This window comes from Bombus huntii, chromosome 18 (assembly GCF_024542735.1).
Source record: "Bombus huntii isolate Logan2020A chromosome 18, iyBomHunt1.1, whole genome shotgun sequence".
Taxonomy (NCBI): Eukaryota; Metazoa; Arthropoda; class Insecta; order Hymenoptera; family Apidae; genus Bombus; species Bombus huntii.
The window spans coordinates 4,143,621-4,169,177 of record NC_066255.1 but is presented as its reverse complement, the minus strand read 5'-3'; the positions used below and the strand labels follow the sequence as shown (position 1 = coordinate 4,169,177).

General features: G+C 44.8%; 1 protein-coding gene across 11 annotated transcripts in view; it reads left to right on the top strand.

The window, feature by feature from the left end:
- LOC126875473 (uncharacterized) overlaps positions 1-25,557 on the top strand; it is a 259,178-nt gene that overhangs the window by 133,323 nt on the left and 100,298 nt on the right. For 8 of the 11 annotated variants that reach the window (XM_050638405.1, XM_050638401.1, XM_050638398.1 and 5 more), the window contains one exon: positions 7,788-7,820. The exons of 2 other annotated variants lie outside the window; for them this stretch is intronic. In XM_050638405.1, coding sequence (XP_050494362.1) covers positions 7,788-7,820 — 33 coding nt within the window. Of the gene's footprint in view, positions 1-7,783; positions 7,821-25,557 lie in introns of all 11 variants that reach the window. One more of the 11 variants, XM_050638407.1, reaches the window with a different exon arrangement.

The following is a 25,557-nucleotide window of genomic DNA, read 5'->3' as shown; positions in this document are numbered from 1 at the left end:
TCTGCGAGGTCGTGCGAGCTGTCCTCGGCGTCTAATATAGAACCGACAATGGATATACCAGGAATACTCGGTTCAGCGAGTCGTTGTTTCGAGAGCTAGTGGCGCGATGACTCCTGACGTGTAGTGTCGGAAGGTTTTCGTTTTCCTTTAATCCTGTTCACTTGTACTGCGTCTGCCAAATTGCGCGAACGAAGACACGAGCATTAACCCTTGTTACGCAATAGTATGTGCAAATGTCGTTGGAGCCGAAGATATTCGCGTAGCTTCTATTTGAAAAAAAAAAAAAAAAAAGAAAGAATGTACAACGAACGTTAAGATGCAGTGAAAATAAAAACGAAATCTCTACTAGGAGGAACATTGCGTGGAAGAGGTTTCTAATTGATCCTTTAAATATGACTGTCGTTGATTCGAGACATGAGAATAGTTCATTGATGATTCTATTTGACGTTGTATTTAGCTTTGTAAATCTTCTTTCTATTTGGCATAGGAAATTTACAAAAACTTGCCCGTACTTAAGGGCTGAGTCGAGAAAATGGACGAATCTCGCGAAATGCGTCGCAGAGAGAGAGAGAGAGAGAGAGCGAGAGAGAGAGAGAGAGAGAGAGATAGTCAATGACCCGAGTTCAGTCCGGAAAAACCAGTTTAAATTGATTTTCTTTTTCCCCCCCTTTTTTTTTATAAATGTATTGGATGATACTGCAGAATAAATTTCCATTCAGCGGTGGTTTCAGGGATGGTTGCTCGTTACGGTATTTTTGATCGGTTGATGATTGTTAAATTACACAGAGAGAGATCGGTGATGGTCGAGAACCGGATACGATAATAAATAAAACCCACGTTGAAAAGTTATTTACTCTTTTCATTTTGAATCCGTTTTCATCTTTTATGCGTTTTCATACTTTATTGGAAAAATCGGATTCTGCCACCATAATTCTACCGTTATACTAGAACGTTCAACTAATTGAATACTTATATCGCTGTCAATTTATTAAACTAATATATCGCCGTAAATAGCTACCGCGTAATTCATATCGGAGTACATATATAGTGCAGTTTAAGCTTCAAAAGTAAACTGAATTCATTGCCCGTGGCGTGTTTAATATTAGTAGGCGATCGCGTTACACCGCTTTTCACACAATAGAAGTATGTAAATACATATATTCCCGTGACCCACTCATTCGTTTTTGTATCTTTCTACTCGCGGTCGCTTCGAAATCTCACAGTGCGATGGATCGCTGTATTTACTTTCATACAGATTATAATATCGCGATACGTGTGCAAAGAAAGAAAAGTGTTTACGATATTAGAGTACTGTTTAAGACGATTTTGCAAGAAATGTCCCTTATCGGCAGACGCATCCAAATTTCTCTTAGTAACTTTGCCTTACAGTAAAATGCGAACCGATTTTGCCGTTGAAAAAATGAAACGTCCTCGTCATCGTAACCAAAATGTCGCACAGATATCTTACTGCTTCGAAAGCATCGAGCGAAACGAAAAATACGGCCGAAACGACTCGATGAATTGGCGCATGGGTCATAAAGCGATCCCTCTCGAAACGCAGCGTCTCCCTGTTTGAGTGCTAATCAACGTTCCCGTTTAAATTCAGGGCTGTCATGTGCGAAACGGCTGAACGCGCAGTTTCGATTCATCGACTCGGCCTCGATCGGGTCGCGGGGGCGGAGATCCCTTGAATTCCGGTCGAGCGTCGAAAAAGGGCGGGAAATGGAAACGCACGGAAAAGTAGACCGATGCCTGGCGACACGTGCTAAACGGCAATAAGGCTGCGTTTCTGTCGATCGCGCGATACCGTTTGCGTATCGTAAATCCCGTATTATGCTGGCCGATTAAGGCAATTACCGAGAAACAGGATTGTGGAACAATGAACCTCGCCGATTGCTCTATCGTGCCGACATGCTCCACACGCCATTCCGTGAAAATTTGTCGCGTTTGTCTGCTAAATTTCCGCCGAGTGTAATAACGTTGTGTACTTGAAAACGGTGTTTGAGACTGCTATTAGATCACGTTTACGATATTATCGGGAATAGTCGGTTAGTTTTGAAAAACAGAATTCGACGTTCTGACCGACTCTGCGACTAAATTTCATCGTCTTTGCTTTCGTTTACTATATTATCTTTTGATACGTTTAATCATCGCACAGCGATAAAATATGCAAAGTATTCGATGCTCGCGATAACGATGATCCAGCCGCCGGTGAACGAGGGTCAATAGTAGTTAATAGCGTTATTAACCTCGGAATTTTCAAAGAATATATGCATGACGATGACCAGAGTTTAACGAATAGGCGAAGGTTTTTTCAGAATCTGTTTACAAAATTCAGAGAAAATGTTCAAGTAGCGCTTTGATCTCTGACATCCAAAACGAACAGGTACCGATTGGAACGATTGATTCACGAGAACGAGTTTGCCCGATTTCGCTTCGAGATTCGTTTCGGTGACAAATAAAGTTTTTATCGAGTTTTCGCGACGATAAAGCTTGCCGGTATCGGACACTCGGGTGCATTTATTGGAAAGTTGTCGCGTGCGATGCGTGTTGCGATCGCGAAACATATCAAGGTTTTTGATGTCTTGGTTCGGGGCCTTATTCATGCGTCTGTTAAATAGAAGACGCTCTACGAAATAGAGTTAACAACTCTACCGTACCGTTCAGAAACTACGTTAATCGATTTCATAAATCGAAGAGTACGGAAAAGTGTTTTGAAGTACGTAATTTGTTCCTCGAGGATTGTACGTCAAACGCGCAGGTACCAATGAAATAAAGAAACTGATAAAACTTGGACTTGGTCACTTTACGTTCCAAGAGGCTGTTATTTTCGTGAAATTTCTACCAGCGTACGTTACACGCATGCGCTTCTCCATGGTTAAACCAACTCCAAGTAGTCCAATGCGTTAAACGGCATCAGGTTGCGAATAAAATAGCGACAGGTTAGAAATACATCGACGAAAGTTTCCACGGTTCTAATCTGGACGATGCCTTGTCCGAAAGGCAAGACACAGTGCGAAACCGTTCTAAGCCGTGGGGACCAGCTTTTGTCAATTTAAACCGTTTAAGCTGCAAGAACTCGGGACGCGAAAGGCGACACAACGAAACGAGCCGAGGCTTGCAATTACCACGCTCGTTTACGTCGGCGTACGCTTTAATAAAGCGAAGTATAATCGCGACGTACTGCGAGGTAAACCCGGCGAGGAACGAAAAAGAGAGAACAGAGGACAGACGTGTCGGGCCGAGTCACAGAAGTGGCCTCGTTCGAAAAGGATTCGTAATTAAGCGGCGGAGTACGACGGTTGTCCACGCGTCACGACGCATCGTCCACCGTTTGTTCGCGCTTTGATCTTGACTGACGACGCGCGAGACGCACCCTGTCGAGAGATCGTGTTTATTCCCCACATAATTCCTTTTCGCGCTTATTGACCGACCACGGTTGAAAACGCGCCCGCTTAGCCGGCAAATCCGGAAAATACTCAACCTCTACGCAGCACCGGTTTCAAGTATCAAACAACCAATGTACTGTACGTGCCATCATTGTGCAATATAGTGTACGTATGTATGTACGTACGGTTTTATCCACTCTATCGACTAAAATTGGAAAAAGAAGTGTTTGTTTTAATGCCAATTTGATTCCTATGTTTGCACCTTTCAATTCTATTTTCATTATATCGCGTTCTCTATACGCAATTTGTTTAGTAACTTAAGAAACCATACTGTTCAACTATGCGTAATATATTAGGTGCAATTTTCATTTTGATTAGGCGCAGTATTGTTCAGAAAGTCAGTAATAGAGATTTACTGTCTTTGGACATGACTTTGATATGTGAACCAATGGCTGAAGTTAAAGATCGCGTCAAGTTACCAAGAATGGTAAAATTCTTTGTCGAATATTGCATTTCTTCGCAGTTGAGCGGTATAGACGTTGAATACACGGTTTTATACGTGTTAAAATTATTATTTTTTCTTAACAAAGAAGGAAGACGCTCGAAATATCGAATCAATATTATTTGTTCCATGTGCTCTATGCAGTTTCTGTAATTCCACTACATATACCTTGAACAAAGTTCGATTACAAAGTTATCCGTGTCGAATTTTAAAGTCCCGAGCGGCGAGAATAAAAAAGAGAAAAAGAAAACACAAAGTCGCTTCTGGCAACACGTCTCGAAGCGATCTCTGGCGATCTCACGGGCTACAGGGCTTTTTCCGCGTTTCGTTTTCGACTTCTTGTTCCTCGCTTCTCTGGCCGCTCTTCCAACAACTTGCTGCCGCTGTTCGCGCAAGTGGCCGTCAGATAAAACTCGTCGAACTGAAGTCCCCGGACACGGTAACTTCTGGCGAGAAGTCTAGAGGAGCGATAAGGGTCGCGCGGCGTGAAAATTCCACGAGGCTGCGAGACGGCGCGCGAGCACCGTGCGTTTTCCCTTTATGTTTTAGTTTCAGTCTGATAAATTGTTTACTCGTCCAGGAAAAGTTTCAAAGTGACCTCGCCATCCCCTTGTCTCTTGGCGACATCATAATGACCGGCGCGATGCTCTTTTTCTCCCGCGTCGGACAGCCGCGACCGTGTCGTTTGGTCGAGAAACTCCGTTCCAGTTTCCTGGAAAAAAAAAAGAACGAGAAATTTGCGGCGGAAAGTTTCCGCCGTGAAAGGTACCGTTAAGCAAATCCTCTGGTAGAACTGGGCCAATTTGCTGCGGTTATACGTAATACCCGTGCTTGTGGGTCGAACTGCCTTCGTAAGTATACCGTCCAGAAAACGAATACGAACAATGGAAAAGGGATCTGTCACTTTCCATTTACCGGTGCAAAGTTATCCATCGCAAGATTAGCTACATTCGGATAGTACGCGAGGGTGAGAGGAGAAGGCGGATAAGCGGATGAGTGTGGCTTTATCTTATTTCTCATAGATACGGTACGGTACAATTACAATCGTAGCCACGACTATCGGTCGAAAGTTTCATAGCTAAACTCATCCTCGCAAATAGGATCACATTATATTAGTAACACGCGACGATAAGTGAGAAAGAGAAGTAGTTTCCTAATAACTATTTTCTAATCTTCGCAAAGTATTACTTCATGCTCGTGGTACTTAACTGTCGGCACTAGCTAACGTTTGACAGAAATAAAAAGTCAGGCGTGTTGCTTGGCTATAAAATCTAACGGAAGATTGGCGATTGGCAAAGAGGAAAATCGTGGCGAAGCGTTATGGGCAGTCGCGACTGCAAGGACGAGATATCGGGACGGAGAGAAATACAGAGGCCGACAGAATTAATATTTCATACGTAGAAAAACAATAACGCGAATGGCAACGTGAACCCGGTCGGATCGAGCAGATTTAATTCCTTAAAAGCTAGTGCATTTCGAGATCCTGCTTTTACCCGGCATGTCGAGCGTACATTTGCTTTGCGCGGATACGCGAGAGGAGCCGTCGCGAATGAAAGATAACGAGAGGCAGAGCAGCGCAGGCCACGGAATAAATTTTCCTAATAAAAATTTGTCGGTCCACGCTTCACCAGCGCGGATCCTAGCGCCGTCGCGATTCTGAACGTTTCGAGAGAAAGTTGAAAAACTGTCTCGAGAAGCTCTTTGTTTAAAGAAACGGAGCTCGAGTACGAACTGGTACGAGGAAAATAGCCATTGACTCTTTTCAGTCTCCTTCCTTTTATTTAATTTATTTTATTTTATTGATTTCGAATAAATATAATTTCGGACTATCGATAGCGCGCGTACACAGACGTTGATTAATTTTTCAATGCACGTTATCGCGCCGTTAAAAAATTGAACAGATGCATCTTCTTTGGTGGTGAGTATAAATAATAAGTGTGATCGTTTACGAGGCCGCCGTGCGAATCGTTATTAATGGACTTTCGGTAAAAGCAACGCTCTTTTTATATCACCGTGATATAAATCGCTTTATTCCCGCTATGAGGGCTATAAGCTATAAATAATTTGGTGGCCGAGGTTTTTCAACCCCCTCTACGTACGCTGGCTGGCTGGTAATCCTCCATATTTAAGCTCTATCTATCGGGTCAATGAGAACCCATCGACTAATGATTCTATCACGAGCTCGAGCGGACAGTCGCACAAATTTATTCCTTATCTAGACGCGCTACTCGAGGAATCGAGTAAAACGTGGGATCAATTAATTCGGATATTCCTTGCCTTTCTAGTGAAATCGTGGGCGAAACGAAATACTTCAATGGTATTACCTCGTTAATAGACGTATGTTCTGGGACTACGACTATTAACGACGTAGATATTCCGAGAATTGCCGGCTATTATGTCTGTTTCTAAATCCATGCACCTCGGGAATTTGATTAAAGTAATACAATGTTCCTGTGCTCTTGAAAATATTCTGTCATCGGCATTTGTACATTTTTCGAGACACGACGCTGATTGAAATATTTAAAGTTACTCGCGATATTTTTACCTCTTTAAGTAAGGTTGTATCGAACAATCTGTTGCAATTAGACGAAGAGAAAGAAAGATGACGCAAAGAAAGTGATAAAAAGAATTTCAGTTTTCTTGGATTTCAAGATGGTAACCAGGACATTTTAAGTAGGGAGGATAGAATTGCGAAGCGAAAGATATAATCTTTCTATTTTGAGGACTCGCTGCTAACCGAGACAGTAACGAAAGTAGCTTTCGGGCGAGAATGACAGAGTTTCGCACGCCAGATCTCTGTCTGTGCAGTTACCGGTCGTGTCTACCGCACCACGGATGAAGGATCGTGGCGCGGCGCGTAAATAATAGAAAGAGCTGGTTGACAAAAATTCCTGGGAACTGCCGAAACGAGCGACGCTCTCGTTCCGGAGAAAAACGTGGCTGCGCACCAAGTTCTCGCGGCCATGGCGATCGCCGTATAAAATGACACCGACCGTGGCGATGCGCTCTGATGAAACATACAATATACGTATACGTGTGCATAGCGTGTATAGATGCGTTCGGCGAAGAGAGAGAGCACGCGGCAGAAACATTTAATTCTGTTTGCGGCGAGCGTAGAACAACGCCGGTGCCAGAATAGAAGATCGGAGACAAATGGTCGCGCATACTTAGCGAGCACTTGACTGTGACAAACTACTCCGCATATACACAGTGGGAGAGGACTCGGTGGAAACGTGGCCTCATACCGAAGCCCGCAACTTGCGACAACGACAGACCCAACCGAACTCCGAACAGGGCGAAAGAGAAAGAGAGTGTAGCGTTGTTCGTAAATTGTGCTCCGCGGAATGCCGAGTCGTCGTCGGGCTTCCGCGCCGTGGTTTAAACCCTTGCGGATTGCCAGGATGAGAACGAAGAGGAGAACGTGACGGCAACGTTCGACGACGACGACGACGACGACGGCCAACGCGCCGGAGTAAATGAGAATTTTATTACTTCGATATTTGCTGACGCTCACATTATTTTTTTCTACTAGATTACCACTGATCACGGTTATACGTTGATACATCGGATGACGGTCCTTAGGTTTTGTGTCGTGCCTGATGTTTCATCCGAGTTTGAAAGATAGGGTTCTCTGTCTTGTCGTAAGGAGAGCGCGGGTATTCGTGTGTTTATGAGAAATTGAAATATGCAAAATATATACGATCTAGCCCTTGCAATATTTAGTAGACGAGATAAGTCTCTGTCTATATTCCATTTATTTAGTCATATTCATAAGAATATAACTTTTTATAAATAAACATCCATGATTTAGTTATATGTATATGCAGTTGGAATTTTTATCCATTTATTCATTTGAAAGTTATACTGAGGCGTATAATTGTCTTTGTTTCAGGTAGGTGGACATTCGCATCGAGTAACAATTACTTGGAGTAAGTAATCCAGATCTCGATTATCCGTAAAAAGATAGACGCGACTACTTTTGAATATTTAGAACTACACGGTGTTCTAATTTTCTCTGGAAGATTAATTATCCAATATAAAAAGAATTACGCGAATCTAATCGTTCCGATTAGCGGCGATAATCGTAGTCTAATGCTCGGCGATCACGAGCAGATCATGCGAAACGCAAACAATTTCGCGGCGTGTTGCGCGTTTACATCGATGCCAGGGATCGATGGTAGGGAAAAGGAAGAAGACGCGAACGGTTCATGAATATTCCGCGGGACTCGACTGTTCTTTCGTGCTCGGCCATTTTTCAAACGGTCGAGACAAAGTATTTTGGTACGATGCCAGGTGGATGGAGAGGAACCGAGCTACGTGCTTATCCTTCGAGGATCTCCGATTTCTCGCTCATTATCGACGTGTAGTTTGTTAGTCCCTTTGATTCCCTGTCCACAAGAGGAACGAAGATGAATCGCGAATTAGGATAGAACCGTATCTACCATTTTCGAGCGTAAAGGATGTTGGTTTGAGAAAAAGCAGAAAATCTCCTTATCCCATTGGCAATCGGTTACCCATTTTCATTTCTACTTTAATAATTTTTTATATCGTTAAAACATGGCGAAGTTTCTCTGATTCTCCATCTTTCATTTTCTATCGCTCTTTATTTCTATTGCTATCGCTATATAACCCTTTCGCATAGAGTTTGCTTACAAATCCTTCGCGGGTGACAAAATAAAATCGTACGGAGAAAATTTTAGTTTTCACCTAGGATACCCATTTGTTCTAAGCGTTCTTGGATAAATCAAACATAGCGCGATAGTTTCATTTCTATTCAATCTTCTATTAAAATCCTCGATCTGCCATTTTTATCTCCTATCAAGCGCTATTATAAATAATTACTCCTAAGGATTATTTGAAACCACTATTACTATAGTGACTGTGCGTATCGGATTATCAACGTGAAAAGCTTAACGATCTCTATTGTTCGTCTGTTGCCCCGTAGAATCGAATTAGGGGAAAGGGTCTACTCAATATGAAACTAAATAAAACATCATAGAGATTCAAAAACAATTTACGATCCAATCTATAAGAATTATGCTTGACATGCCAGGCACAGTGGTTTTCGAAGCGACAAATGGAAGCAGAGTGAATCGCATGATGTTTTCAAGCAGAGGGATGCAGTCGATGAGTACCGGTGATTTCGTTTCACTGATGGCAATTTTCCACGAACGACAACGTTCGTTACATTTTCACGTTTTTGTTACGTTCTTCGTTACGTTTTAACAAAACGTGACGGGCTGTTATTCGCAATATCCTGACTGTTAAATTGAACATAGTGATCCGTTTCCTCCTTTGATTCGTTGAAAGATTTATGGAATAATGTTTAGAACGATTTGCATAGATCACAATTGAACAATCGTATGTCAGAATTAACCATTTCTGTAATCGGAATTGTAATTTTATTATTATCGTGCAGGATATCACGCGAATTTCACGGATTCGCTTCTAAACGATGTAGCGTTCAATGGCCGAAGAGGGTTAATCGTTCGTTGGAAAAGCGTTGAAAAGCCGGTGACCGAATTAGTCGTTACACGTCATTAAATATCAGAGTTGGCGCAGCAGCGATCCCGTACAGCTACGTCTATCACAAAATACGTGTTTCGCAAAGTAACAATGCCTGTTAAGCCCAATTTGTTATAACGTTTCTTGATTGCATGTTCAACCTGCACTTTACGAGAAATTAATCTTCGTTTAGTCAGAACTTTGGAAGATCCTTCAATTTATATAAATATTTCAGATTCCAGGTGGAAAGTTGAAAATTTCTAATCGAGAAATACATACGGATAATTTCATGGTCGAAATTTGCAAACTCTCAGAGTGAAAGGTTTGAAAATCGACGTGAATATTCTGTTTATTAAATCTAATTCCAATTTCGAGCGGCAATTTGCAGGAGCGCGGGACAACCGGTCGTTCGTTAATCGTTTGACAGACGGGGCCTCTGATTATTATTATTATATTTATCGCGCAGCTTGGCCGGACGACGAGTTTTTAATTCGCGCATCCGATTCACCGGCATTGTGTTCGCCACGGCACTGGCTCCGTGGTTGGGATTTTTGTTTTTGTTTCCCTTCCCCTGGTCACTCTCTTTGCCCTGCTATTTTTATGCACGGCCATTTAGCGAGGAAATTTGTCGGACGGTGAAATATCTCTTTTGTCCTGGCGGTGCGACAGGCGGCTCTCGATTATTTTGCCATCGCCCCGCCAGCGATGCTCGCACAGCGAAAATCTCTCTGATCCGCGTCGCTCGGGTCTCTCTTCCTTTCCGCGCTTTCCGTTCATCGCCTCAGCCGCGCGTTTTTCCACGGCCCACTGAAAAACTCCGCTTGCCTGTTTCGGGAACGCGAGAGCGCGGCCGAGCCTCGCAGTTGCCTCTGCTTGCCCCGTGTTTTTCTCTGCGTAGGATCGGCTTTCCAATTAACTCGCGCCACTCCAATATAATATTCATTTTTGTCGATTAATATCGCTCCGCGTCAAAAATATTGTATCGATGTCTTCTTATTATCCTTCTTTTAGAGAGACAAGCGTAGTTGTTTCGAGAAGAGTGACACAGGGCTAAGTTTGCACGGAGCAATTCAATTTATGTGATATTAAGAGACACTATTAGGTTTTAATACGGTGATAAAAGAATGAGAAGATATCGTGTACTTTAGGTGGCAGGAAAATATGCCAGAAAAGAGGAAATTCGCAGGGATATCGTGCAATCGAACTTAACTCTTATCCTTTGGTAATGATTGTCGCAAATAATTGTGCTTGCCAGCTCTATCAATATTTCTTATCTATTAACTAACCACGAAGCAGGTCTCGAATTGGATGGGAAAACGCCGGTTCTCTTAGTGGAGCGCGCTTAATTCCGCTGTTTATATTCGGCACGGTTGGCTCGTTTATTTATATTCATCCCTCTTAAGGCAGCGTTGTTGCAGCCGCTAATAAATTTATATCGATCGCAGGTCGGTCGAGGTCGTCGGAGGCCTCGGCAAAGGCGAGGGAAGTGGGAATTCGCAGGTTACAGGGAACGCTACGTTCCACGTGGCCGGATCAATCTAAATTCGCATTATTGCCGAGAAGCTAGGTGCGATACACCGTACGATCCGACACCTAATACGGGTAATTCCGGTTTATTAGGCCGAACCGCATTAGGTTTCCGGTTTATTAGCTCGGAACCGAGCCTCCGCGCGTCCATCGTTCTCAACGGCAGCTCGTTCTCGCGCACTCACGTTCATCGATTCGGCTACCTCCGCTTCCCGCGGCCGCGTTGTCCCGGTTTACTTCATTAATTCGATCGTTCTAGTTTCGAACGCCCTTCTCCGTCGTCTTCGCCTCCGTATCCGCCTCCTCCGACTCCGCTTCCGCGGGCTCAAGTGCTCCTTTGAAACCGAGACAAATCGGATTCCGCGGCGGGACACCGGTAGTTGGTGAACTTTTGCAGCATCGCCTCACCGAGCACACGCGCTCTTTCCCGTTTCCTGTTAGGCTGCCGTGTCGCGGTATTTTCGCCATCAGGCGCCGCGACATGTGCAGTTTCGCGGCGCCATCATCAGAGCGCCCGTGTTTATCGTTCGTGGCAGGCTTATACTGCTGCAACCGTCTATAAATGCGTAAGGGGCAAAACCATAGAGGAAAGGAGTACGCGTTCCGTGTCGGTTATGTCGCGTTTCCATCCGACAGCGACAGTGTATTTAACGGCAGAATTTTCTTGTTCGAGCAGCTTTATACTCGCGTAAATTTACCTTTACCTTCGCGTAAAGTGTCGATAGATACTTTCATCGCTTTTAGATACCAGTGCATCTTTCTTTGTTTGACTCGTCAGCTCAGCGGGCACTGGAATAGATTATTTTATAGCGAAGGCCGAATGTTCTTACCTCTGTGTGATGATTGAATCGAGATAAGAGGTAAAATCATTCGCTACTAGGGACAAAACATCGATAATTAACGAACGTCACGTGTGAAACTAGGTGAAAGACGTTTCTTCCTTTCTATTGCTCTTTTCTGACTCGTTCTCTGTTCTCTTTCTCCTCCCAAATTACATGCAACAGCGTGTTTATATTTCAAGGCGAGCTCTTTTCTTTTTCTCGCCTATCCTCGTTTTAGTCCGATGAATTTTTCAATTAACTCAAGGCGGCCGGTCGAAATCGAAGGCGAAGAAGCCGAGGCGCACGATGAATCGGATATTAACCGGAAATCGAACGCGTCCGCCGCCTCGGAGCAACAACATTTCCTTGGGATTTCTTATTTTAATTATCGCGAGGTAACGTTCTTCTCGCGTGTAGACTCGTTCAATAGTTTCAGCGAACACGAAACATGGCACGATTGGTGCGCGTTCGAGCGTGACAGAAGATCGGCGTGTCGACGAGCTTCCAACGAGGGGGCGTGAACCCCTGTTTTGATTATACGTTGAAAAATGAGTTATCACAGCGGACGCTGCATCTTGACGGTTAAATAAATTGAGTGAACCAAATTTTCGCTTAAAAATTATTTCCATGATCTTGGAATTTATTTAAAACTTGGAGCTGGAACGAACGACGCGACTACGCGAATACCTTGCCCGAATTCCTTAACGCGATATAAGAAGGGAAAAAATTCAAAGTTAGGAAATGACAAGGTTTACCGTGAAACGGGTGCTCTGGTGCAGCCAGCACGATACACGAAATAAGACGCGCGAGGCGGCCGACTTTGAATTTTCCGTAGGACGGCCGACGATTCGGTGGAGCCTTTGATCGCAGAACGGAGACGTCCCTTTCTTCTTCCAGAACAGCAGAGCGATTTAGGCCCTCGAGCGTTCCCGAAATTCCAGAAGGAATTGCTCGTCTCCTCCCGTTCCTCCTCCTTCTGCCTCGTTTCTTCCCGGTAACTCATAACGAAATGACAGAGTGACTCGTCACCAGCGATTCTCCTCTTCTCCCTTTACCGCTCAGTTCGTCTTTCTGCCTCCTTATTTCACTCTCGTTTCATTCTTCGCCTACCCTCTCCTCCTCTTATCTTTTCTGCATCCGTCCTTCTGTCTCTCTCTCTCTCTCTCTCTCTCTCTCTCTCTCTCTCTCGTTTTCTCCTCAATCAAGAGAAACCTAATGCTCGAAACGCGGCGCAAGTCTCAAGAATCGTACAAAGGCGTCGGCCGTTGAGAGAACGATTCTTCGCTCGGGCCGCAATTTACGTCGCGAGAAGTAATTGCGAACAGCCGAAGAACTTAGTATCAATGTCTAGCTACTGGTCTTCGTTGGAGAAAGTACTTACTTACATGGTCGGATCCATGGCGCACATTTATTCGCGTTGCTCGTGCGCTTTTCCGCTCTTCGATAGCTGCGAACTCACGATTGCGCCAAGTCCAAGGGAACTCATAAGCCACCGAAATCCTTCACCTTGTCAGCTTTGTCAGTTTCGTTCACCTAGAAATCCAGCGATATTTCTCGTCGGTTGAAGGCTCCCCGACCCAAGTTACGCCGTCGAGCGAGATCGACAAATTGCAACGAATTGTGCAACTCCGTTTCGAAGAAGGAGCAACCGGTCAACCCGAGTTTCTTAAGCGCAACGAATTTGCTCGACTAAACGAACTTTCGACAAGTGAGTGCTGCAACAGTTGCTTTATAACTGTGGAATTAACGCTTTTTCCACGCCTGTGTGTCATCTTTAACGATGATGCGTTGTCGTTCGTTTTCCTTTCGAAACTAATGTTTTATTACGTCTTCCCACAGACGTTAGACAGCAATTCGATTTCCAAGGATTAATTTGGTTAACGATCAAGTGGATTATACTTGCTTTCTAGCCGCACTAGTCGAAATTAAATCAACGCGCGATAATTACGTCGTTTCTTCGGTCGCGGCGAGCTTTTAAATCGACTTACGATAGCAGTCTTTGTTTTATGCAAATCTTTCCGTTCACATTTAATTTGACGTGGGATATATTTAACCGTTATCCCGGCGCTTCCAGCGACCCTCCTTAAAATAAGAATGGTGACGTGCGATTAATTCTGTTTTCCAAGCAGTCGGTGAACGTCCCGCTCCCGCTCACTAAATTTACCAAACGTTCTCGTCTTCCTTTCGTCGTGTTTTTTCGGACAGCCGATATTTTTAGCCCTGGTAACAATAACCAGCGTTGACCGTTTTTCGTTTAGGGAACCTTAATCTTAAACGTCAAACCGGGTTTAAAATACCATGCGTGATTTATTTCCGGCAATGTTCGTTTCTCTATTTGAGTCACTCTACCGATGGTAATATTTTGGATAATTTAAACCCTTAATCACCGTATTTTCTTCTTTTTCTCCGAGCGTTAGTGATTTAACAGTTATTCCTGCTGCTGCTGCTGCTGCTGCTGCTGCTGCTGCTGCTGAAAGCTTGTTGTTCTTTCTCAATTAGGCTAAACCTACCGCAAACCTTGGAAGAAAAGTCACGTTTCAAAGAGAGGAAATAGCTTAAAAGAGTCTGTACATGAAATAGACCTCCGACCAACGTAATCTTCCCCTTCTGTTTTTCAATGTCCCATTTCTCCATTACTTTTTGCTCTTTATTTCCATTCTCGGTACTTGCTACCTCATACGATCGCTGCTTTTGAGCACTTTGGTCCTGTCACCCCTTAACAACCGTAACTCTCTGCCTGCTTCGAAACAACGTCCCATTCTTCGTTCTACTTAAAACTCGTGTACGTGCGCCGTCTACGTTCGGTTCAGGTAACCAACATCGTACACTTTTTTCTCTTTGCGTTTTCCTCGTCGCGTACAAACGCGAAAATTGCACGAGACGCTGGTACGCCGTAAAAGTCCGCAAAAGTAAACGTCGCAGTCGTTCTCGAATTGCGAAATCACGGCCCTCTGGTGCACATTTTGTTGATGTGAAAAACGTTGAAAAATCACGAATCGAATACCGATGAGATACCAGAGATAGAAACTTGCTTTTGAAACGAGATCGACGTAAGAAAATAAAGGAAGCGGCGATGATCATATTTTAGCTAATCGCGGGGACGCAGTAAAGTCTCTGGCACTCGAACGTTACGATAGCGAGGTTTTGCGATTATTGGACAATCTGTAGGACGCGTTTACAACACAGTCAAGTACAACAAAAGCTACTAAAGTTCGGAACAAGAACGTTAACCGGGAAAGGAAGATCGCGATGGCGCCCAGGCGAACGAGATAGTCGGGGCCAAAATGGCCCCTTCGTGGCGAAATCGGAACAAGATGGTCGAACATATCTCCACCGGTTAACAGGAGGCGAGCTGGTCGTTTTGGTAGCTTTAACGCAGAGACTCGAGTATTCGTCGCCGCGGCGCTTTCCCCTTGCTATTTCTGGCCGCCAAAAACAATGCGATTTATCGTATCGTCAGGCGCCGAGACACGTTTCGAATTCTCAGACGCGTCTTTTTCTCTTCCGTGCATCTTGCTTTTACCGTGACCGTTGGAATTTGGCATAAGCAACGACCAGCGATAAATCGTATTTTCCGTTTCAACGTTGTTAGAAACGAACGTGACGTTTACAAACGATCGATCGATGGATTATTCGCAGATTCTTCGTTTCTTTTTCTTTTTTCTTTTTTTTAACAGGAAGAATCTTTGTACTAGTTATACCGCTTGTTTGTATTTGGTACACAGAGAGGAATGGAATTAGCCGAATGGCTAACTGAGAATCGTAGTTTACCAGGAGATTGCTCTAATCGCTTGAGTTATGGGCATTGCTTCCTCACGAGGGATTCTTTCTCCCTGGGCCTAATAATCCAAACAATCGCCGCCTACGAATGCCTCTAGTTTTCTCAACTAAGATTTATGGACGTCGAGGGAGCGAAAGAAGGACAAGTTTCGAAAGAATGTAACCGGATGATACGAATGGAAAACAAAATTCGGCCTACGGAACGGCGGTTAGAGCACGGAAGGTTCTGCGATCGTTCCTCGCAAGAGAAGCGAGAGAACAGTTTATGTATCGATGGTGCGAGAGGATTGAAACATTCACGGACGGCACAAGAATCACGAGGTGGTCGGGCGTTATCGGGAGGCTATCTGGAAATTCGAACACGGCCGGTGAATATTTCAATCGAATACCGAATATCCTTCGCCTCGATTTACCGTGCGATCCGTGTACGCGTTCCTGAAGGAATTTTAAAAATTCAGAGGACGTGCCGCCCCGCTGGGGCCGCTGCAGGGAAGGGGCAGAGCTCGTCGCTTTTCAAGCTGCCCTCTCGACCGGGTCTCGAGTATCGATTCGACGAGGGCGCCGGTGGGAACGAGCGCTTTAATTAGGCTGTTACGTGATCAACGATGAAGAACATGCGAAGATGCCTGCTTAAAACGCGAAACCAAGTTTCACTGTCGAAGCGCCAGCCACTTGCCAGCCTGCGCGCTCTCGTGCTCTTCGTTTACAAACGGTCTACCTTAAATTGCCGAATCGCGCCAACTTTCAGCCAAAGATTTTCTTACTATGCCGACCGTGTTTCACGGTTTACCGATCATGCTTAACTTACGTATCTACATAATCGTGCGTTCGATGAGCGCTTTCATTGCAATTCCCCTCCCCCATTTCTTATACGCGTATTTATCGTTACGTTCGTAGGAAAATGGGGAAACTTGGAATAAAGCGAACCTCCGTTTAATCTGATTTTCCTGTACCAGTTCGCTGGCATTCGTCATCGCAACAAGATATAACAAGATAAGAGATAAACTGATAAAGAGATAAAGAGATAAAGGCTCGTAAGCGTACGTCGGAGATCGATCGATAATTGATTAGGAAGGGAGCGTTTCTAATTGATGCGTGGATCGAACGTGAGACTTCACGGCGGAGATTGCGTTGTCAGCGTTGTTCCAAGACAGACGATCGTGTTTTTCACGGTGGTCCACGTGCGGAGTCAGTCTCTGGGCTACCGGCTAGAAAGACGTACGACGTGGGTCGAGCCAGGACTATACGGGCGTCCGCGCCTCTCCGAGTCACTATTATTAGTCCTAATAGACCGTATGTCACAGGGAATACCTCGCCGCGCTGCTCTCTTGTTCGCGGTGCCGCCCGGAACGACCGTTTTAAGGAGGAGCACTGCGAGAGAAATAACTACGCTCCGGGCTCTAATAAATCGGGCCGCGAGCACCCTCCGTGAAATACCGACGAAACGCCGTAAACTCAAAGACGCGCACGGAGATTCCAAAGAATTTAACCTGTTCATCCTCGAGATGTAATCTTGAATCGGGCATTAACAATTTTTAACAGTTGGAGGCTCGTGCGAATTTTGTTTTAATGGACCTGTGAGTGAACGCAACGGGAACGTTACTATTTGTTGCCATTGCAAGCAATAATTTTCCGTACCTGGTAAGGAAAAAGTATAATGGGAAATTATACAATTCCATTTGATTAATTTGGTTAATTCTCGAGTTTATAAAGGCTATGGTGCGATAAATTTTCACCCGTGATGATCTCTAGAGATTAATGTAATCTAGAACTAGTAGAAATCAACAGTTATTAATTTAATAGTAACATTTTGTGAAGATCGATACGTACACATAGGCAATAACTGTTCTATTATATCTTAGAGATATTTACATAGATCGTACGGGATAGGCCGCGAGATATTTCGTTAAAGTGCCGTGTCGCGTTAACGTCGATCGATGTTTCTCAACGTATTCCTAACTCCATTAAAGCGTCTCGGTGTTCTTTGAAAGTGCTTTGCATAAAGTAGAAGTCGTCCCTCGTAATGATGATCGGCATTACCAAGCGTCCTACCAAGAATTTCGTGAAGTTATATTTGATTTAATTAGCGGATATGAGGTTATAAATCGTGGAAACGAGAAACGTCGGCCTTAATAAGTGCCTGTATTAAGTAAGTGCCACGGTATTATTCAGCGTCCTTTCTTCGCATCCGTGAACCGCGTCAGACAATGCCCGGGAGATCGTTTGTAAAGTAAATTCCATGTAAAATAGGCATTCGGTCGATCCACGATCGACTGATCGAATAATCGCGCAAAACGCGATCAGACCTTGAAAACAATCGAACGCGAGATTTTACGCCTTATATTTAAATGTGCCGCGACCGCTTGGAAAATCAGCGAGAAATCGTTTTACGGAGAAACGATAGCAACAACCGACATCGATAAAGTGCAAGAACCTTCGAGGGGCGAACGAAAGCGTGTTTAATGCTATCGAGATTATCGACGTACGTAATCGATCGGCGACTTTAATAAGAAAAACCTCGATATCCCCGAGTAGCGACTCCTACTTTCCATTATCTCGTAGTTCGGGGTCGCAAATCACGATTTAAATTATTCCCGCGTATCATTACGCTCGTAGGAGCGGAACCGTTGCAATTTCTCACGTCTTGAGATTAGTCTAGGTGCCAGGCCCGGCCAAGTCGAATCTTCTTGGGCAAAACACGATTGTTAATCTGGAAGCGACGAGACCGCGACATCCCCGTCGCGAATCTCGTATCCGGCACGTTCTCGTTGCCCCTCTCCTTCCTTCCGTCCCTCGCACCAGCGATTCGTCATCGAAATCAGCTCTTCTTGAACTCGTGATAATTCCAAAACGGCGTGGTTCGTGCCGGTCTAGGTGTCGCGACTGGCCGCCCCGCGTACCGCCGGAACGTCGTCGTGGACACACCGCGAGTCCGACATTATCGTTGCATGATTTACGCGGCTCCGTTTCACGGTTCGCCGCCAGCACCGTTTTCGTGGAAATTTAATGGGAGGGCGAGCGGCGGTCTAATAAGGGCGGGCGGATAACTTACACGTGCCGCTGAGCATTCCGTGCACGCGACCGCGGAAATAGATACGCGTACGCGCGAAAACGCTCACGAACGTTCGTGGAGCCGCCACGCGAATACCGATAACTGCACACGTGCACAGGACGTTGCAACGATTACGCTGCAGCCTCCGAACGTGTTCGTGTATCGCGTTTCCTCTACGTCTACGACACGAGCCGTCCTTACGGTGTACGGCGGTACCGTCGATCGTGGAACAAGTGCGTACCGCGCAGAGTCTGGATGGAGGTTCGTTTAGTTTAGTGCACCCTCTTAAGGTTAATGACGTCTCCCTTTGTTAAAAAGGCACATAAAGGAGCCAGAAAGTTCCTAAGTCGGCTAAATATAACTTTACCGACTTCACGACCAACACGAGGCTTCAATCCGACGGGCGACTCTTCTTTCAGTCGCGTTACGAGCACCATCTCCCTTGGCTTTTTCAATTTTACTGCCTTCGAGTCGACGCGCTTCTGATATTTTTGCTTTGCGTACAACGCGAGTGATGGGACGCTTTGTTACATTGTGTCTCATTGTTAGCGGATGGCCAAAAGTCGTACTGGAATCCTTCGGGAGGGGTCTCAGACGACGAAGGCCCGGGCCTAATTCGGGAACGAACAATTTTCAAACAGCTTGTGCGAGCAGACGTTCAATATGTAAATGAGAAGACGGGGCGGAAGACGAAGGGGACGCGCGTGTCCCCGTGTCTCATAACGATAGATTTCGGGCTGCGAGTCGTCGCTCCCCATCTTCTTCTTCCGCCCTTCTCCGTTAAACGCCTAACCACAACGCGACGTAGCCGCTACACGGGATTACAACGTGTAAGAGGGTGGCTGGGAAGCCCTCGTGAAAGCTCGACGGGTGATAAATAATCAGATTAATGAAAAATATTTCTTCGCCGCATCTCGCGACCCTTCGCCGAGCGAAGAAGCCGTCGCGCCGGGTTCCGATCTACACCTGATCCTCGAGGGAGCGTGTTTACGTTCGCTCCGGCGGCTAAGAGCTTTGTCGTTTTAGCGATTCACGACGATGCGACGCTTGAAATTCCCTCTCGAAAGACGGATGCGTTCTCGGACGAGAATGGTTCGCCACCGTGACGAATCGCGAAACGATTTATGAAATAGGAATTAACGACGCAATATACCGCTAATTCCAAGAATCGGACGGCAATTCTCCTTTCGACGTCTAATTCTACGAAGTTATTTTCCACTTTGCTTCGTCGTATCTTCTTACAAGCGACCAGAGATATTTAATAATAATACGATGACCTACAGCTAGCTAGCTGGCAGAGAAGCCTTCAGCGCTATTTCGTACGACGCGAAAAACCAAACTGGTCGGTTGATTCTTCGAAATAGAACGCTGGCGATGACCGAAATTTACGGCGGTCGATCGCATCCGATGGCCACACGTGCCACTCGAAAATAATTCATTGACACGAATTTTCCTCTGTGTCAAAATACCTACGCCGCTGGTTCCCGACTTTGATAATTTTGCGCGATGCTGCGTTCGAGCGACTATGATCAGATGACAGATTCCAATTTTTTCACTCGTCTCTACTCTCCTCTTGCTCTCCTGTTAAACTCGTTTTTTTTTTTTTTTAATATCATCGATTTCGCGCGTCCCTCGGTTCTCCCGTTTCGACGAGAAGTCGGTCCGAACTCGCGAGACGAATTCGCCGAGCTCTTTTATCTCGTTACGGCCGATGCATTCCCGCATAATCGGAATCGCGAATGGATAATTTGAAACGAACCGAATCTTTAATTCCGCGTTGTTTTCCCCCTCTCTATCGGGGAACGAGTTTTGGGGGATTTCCTATAAACGTCAAACGCATTGGTACTTGAGCGACAGAGAGGCGCATGTTCCTAACACGAGGTATACAGTGGCTCACGAAGATGTGTGTGTGTGAACACTTGCAGGATCTTTTCCTGAATACATTTCGAAGCTTGGTCAAGCGACAGTGAACGATTTAAAAAATTTTAAATTTTCGACAAAGTTCATGCTCGCGGTGAATATACGTTACGCGTTGCAAATTTTATATACATTTCAATTCTGTTTCGATTCTATTTGGCTTTCAAATTTTATGCTATTTTAATCGTGATAGTCGTATCTCATTATAGCCTGGTTCATAAAAATTGTCCGTGGCAAGTGTTGAAATATTTTCACGAGTCGCTGCAACACCACCTCTGGATGTACGCATTTGACGCTTATAGAAAATTCTATCTGTTTACGGATACTACGTCTAGTCGAAAATAACGAACGCATACGCCCGCACGTTTACAGGAAATCTCGTATTTAGAAGTATCGACGTGAACGGTTGCATTGTGCGCGCGACTCATTTGCGCGGTCTCGAGTTCAACAGCATCGAGGAAAGGGAAAAAGGTTGTGACAAGTGGTCGGCAGAGTAGCATTCTGCGTGCACAGAGCGTATCCACGTTCGCGAAGTGTGTTCCAAATTACGCGACAAGCGTCCCAGTCGAGAGGATCCGCTTTTTCACCCGTCCGGAGAGGCACAAACCACTTTTAACCCGTTCGCAGAATTTTGTCGGCCACTCGGCAGCCACTTGTCCCGCATATCCCGAACTTTCTTTCCGCAGTAATTGCACTTTATCCCTCGAAACACTGAGAAATCGAGGCAACAGACGCTGCGATCTTTTTTTTTTTTCTTTGCGCCGTCTTTTCCTGCGTTTCCTTTCGGTTGGTCCCGCGGTCTCGAGCAATTCTTGGCCATCCGTATCGATCGCAGCTTCGCATCGTATTCCATCGCTCGACGCAATTAGAAAGTAGAGGAACCAGTTATTGAAAACAAACAAGTATCATGCAGAGAACAAAGTCATGTCAGATACGAAACAAAGCTTCCTGTATGCCGGAGCAGTCTTACGTAGTTGGAATCAACAAAGCGTCAAATTGCAATAGGAAATGGTTCGTGTTTTCTTTGATTCCTTCTATAGACGAACAAAATTCCGTAGTTATCCAACGACTGCATAAGTGATAATCGAAGCTGTGATATTTAGGATCGCCGTATAGATTTCAACGTAAAAATAAAAGAGGAGCCGACCTATCGATTAGAGATCGTTAAGATCTCGTCAATTCCGAGCAATGGTATTTTCGCTAAAGAGAAAAAACGATCGTTAAAAGAAATATAAAAGTGACCAAGGACTGTTACGATCGTAAGTAGTTTTCAAAGGAAAGCAAGCCTAAGGATCGTCGATATCGTTGAAAACGTCAAAGGACTCGTACATTTCCCTCACGGTTTCGCTGTCAGCTGCCTTAAATTTCGTTGAAATTTTGTTAAGCCGGTCGAGCTGTCGCACACGAGCTGTTGCTTAATATTTCAGAGCAATTAGGTGGCGATACACATCCAGCGCGAGCTGAATTATTTAGCAAAAGTCTCGAGTGAAAATAAACCGTGGCCGGGCTGGATCATCCATTACTTAGCGTGCGTTAACGCGTTTCGCCTGTAAAACGCGCGCCCCTCGTGCACGCCCTCGTCATCGGCCTTAATCGAACGTATACACGGCCCGGGTTCTGGATCCCGGAACCTGTGGGAATATCTGACGAGACTGCGAGCCGCGGGTCTAGCTGCGTTGCTAATTTCACTGTGCTCCATTCGCGATCTAGCAACTGCGCGATTACCCCCAAGCGGCAGTCGTTCGATCGTTCTGGATGGTGAACTCGATTAGAAGCTGTCTGTTTCGAACGACGCGCGCGTTCACCCGAGACTGTGAACGTTGTTGGATGTCTAGACGCGTGTGTAGTTCCATATCGAACGTCAGACTGAACTACGCGCTTTAGCGGCAACCGAATATGCGACTTTGTTTCTTCTTGATTCTTCGCGATCGTGATGTACAACGATGTGCTATAGATGTATAGCAACCTTTTCTTTGTACGAATATACGCTACCGCGTCTCATCGTGTAGAATAAAACCTAAAAATCGGCAAACGCTGTGAAATCATCAAGTTCACAAGCTGAAAACTTTATCTTCGAATAGATAGAATCCAGAAAACCGCGTAAAGTCGCATTTCACTATCTTCTTTGCTTTGAAAGTACAGTTTGATCCCCTCGATTCCTTGGCCAGTAATGTTGGTGGCACGCTTAATGAGAAAAAATACACCAGAGACCCGAATCACGAAATTTTCATTAGGACGACGCTCCTTTGGAAGAAGCGCGACAGGACGGTCGCATTATTCCTCGTGATCTATCACTTAGCGAACTCCCTTTGGGACTCGACTCGAAGACACTTTCGCGTGCTCTCTTTGCTCGTTACTCGACTTCGCTCTTCGAAAATCTCTCCAACTTTTTAATTTTGTTTCGCAATGCATCCCCCTCAACTCTCGTTGATCATCCTGTCAAAGGAATAAAAATCGGTTGTATGGAAGTTGTCTGGAAAAACAGGGCAGCTAACTTCTGCCAAAATGTTTGGAGGAAATTTACGCAGACTTGGATAGATCAAAATTCGATATGTTTAAAGCAGAATCTTTTATATCGTAACTTCTATTTCTAGTCGACTGACAATGGAATAATTGTGTCAAAGCTCATCTGTAACCCATCTGTAACCCATCTCACTGTATTATTTTAAAAATTACTTTGTATCTCGTATACGCGTCGTTTCCTTTCTTCTTTTTACTGATCTTCTATCAAGAAGTAAATAATAGTATCGGTTTGAGTAATAATAATAGCTCGCTCGTGTTCTCTTGACAGAGGAAACAAACGTTGTCTCTTTCTTCGCGGCAAGTGTTGTTACTTTCGTACAAGATTTATCCGTATAATCGAGCAGGTAAATATATGTGTTTCACCAAAGATAAATGTTCGTCTAATATTTTTTAATGTTCTTCGAAATGTATAGATTAGCGAGAGGAAACAAATGTATCGCTCGGTCTAACAATAATCGACCAATTTGTCATTTCGAAAACGTTAAATTTCGACGGTACTGTTTCGTGACTTCGTGTTGGAATTGTTTCAGAATTCGCCATGAACGCACTCGTAAAATCATGAAAGATAACAATAAACTATTAGAAAAACCGGGGGAAAAAACGGATGAAAAAGGTATATAAAAATTGTGAGAGTCGCCCCGACGGCAAGCCAGCTCGCGATCTATCACTTAGCACGAGCGAGAGGGAACGAGGTACGTTGGCGAGGTACGTGGCATGTCACTGTTTCATCCCCTCGGGACTTTCACAATCGGGACATTTTTCTCCGTCCTCCCCGTTTCTTCTCGTCAACGACGCAAACTGATGTATGGCTCGTGATTGGAGTGACTGTACATACACGAAGGGAATTCTCGTTCCCCGGAGGGGAAGGCCAGTCGCCGCGACATCCCGTGGGAAAAACTCTACAGCTTCGCTCCGGAAAACTGTACACGGTGTGTCACCGAATTCTGCCGCGCCTGCTCGCTAATTGATTTCTCTGCTAGCTCTGTTCCTGCCGCGGGACTCGAGACTTTCGCCTCCGCGTCTGCTATCTTCTCTTTGCCTTCGTTTCCGCTTGGGTCGATCGTCTTCGTTTTGTGGGACTCGTGACAATTTTTCTTGGCTCGATAGAGTCTCCTTCCGTAGAGTATAAAACTTCTTGTAATTCGAAATATTACGGTAAAGGGAATTCGGAATCTTCGGTCTGTAAGTATAAAACCGGAATTTGCCTATAGATGTCCCTAGCTGATAATGCAGTTATCGCTAAACTGCGTCATCGATGCCAAAAGTCTTTGTTGACATCTCACAAACATTTTTCGACTCGGAACAATACAAGTTTCATACAACGGCATAGTTTGTAATAGCGTTGAACATGTCAAACTTTGTGCCTGGAAATACAATCTTTATTTCGGGCAGTATAGACACGAGGAGAACAGGAAGGTTAAAATAATAAATGAAAACCAAATGAAAATCAACGTTTTAATGTTTTTAATTTTTTGTTGTCGAGAAACGGGAAGATTATTCGCTCGTGAATCGTTGGAGCCAAGTCAAAAAATTCCGTAGAAATAGAAAATGTATCTGTGATAAACGTAGAGGAAGAACAGATGTATCCCTTTTTCTGGACGACTGCCTCGTTCAGAGTCGATGTATCAATTTCATCGAACGGTAACCAGCATCGAAGTTCTCCATACTACCCCTGGGAGTCACGGCGATAGAGTCGACAAGTGAAAAGGGACGGGCGAAACGAAAGAAAGGGCAAGTCGGACGTTAACGAGGTTATTACTGGTTTCGATTGCACCCTCTACTTGTGTAACTGTAAATAAGGGAGCATCGGAGTGGTCGGAGGAACGATGTTGGCCTACACGAGCAAGACGGGCAATCGCTTTAAATCTCGTGCTCAACGCGATCAGGTTCAGCGATATCGATATGATTCATCGATTTCCGTCAACTTGTCGTGTGCCTTGTAACGATAATTTGAACGACCAAGCGATAAGTAATCGCTATCTTGCAAATCTTTGGTCGTTGCACCGTTTCCACTTGGTCTGTCGTCGATATTCCAACCTAGCGCTGCTAATTTAGTTTCCGTCCGGCGCAGGTTTCCGAACTGCAGAATGTTTTGCCAGATCTTATCTCGAGATATACTTGTTTCTCTGTACGATTAATTAGTACCGTAACGGCGGTGCAAGAAGCTGGCGCGAGACCGGCTATTTAGATTGTGCTCCGTGTAACAAATTTCGAGCGTTTAGCTGCGATAAGGTTAACAAACGCGTTGTGTGCGAAACCCACGCGGTCGATGATGAATTGCCGTGTTCGGTCCTTCCGCTTGAATTTCGCTTCAACGACGGCTTCGACTTTTTGCTGGTGCCGGGTGAATAGGCAAAATAAAGGAGGGAAATCGTGGAGAATATATACGCTGCTGGCCATGCTCATTCGGACATTTATTTGTTACATTTAATGGTATAAAATGACGAATTTATAAGAAAATAATTCGAGAGAATAAAAGCAACGAAATTTCAACTTGTACTAAATGTCAGCGGCACTCTTTTATGCAATTATTTAATATGC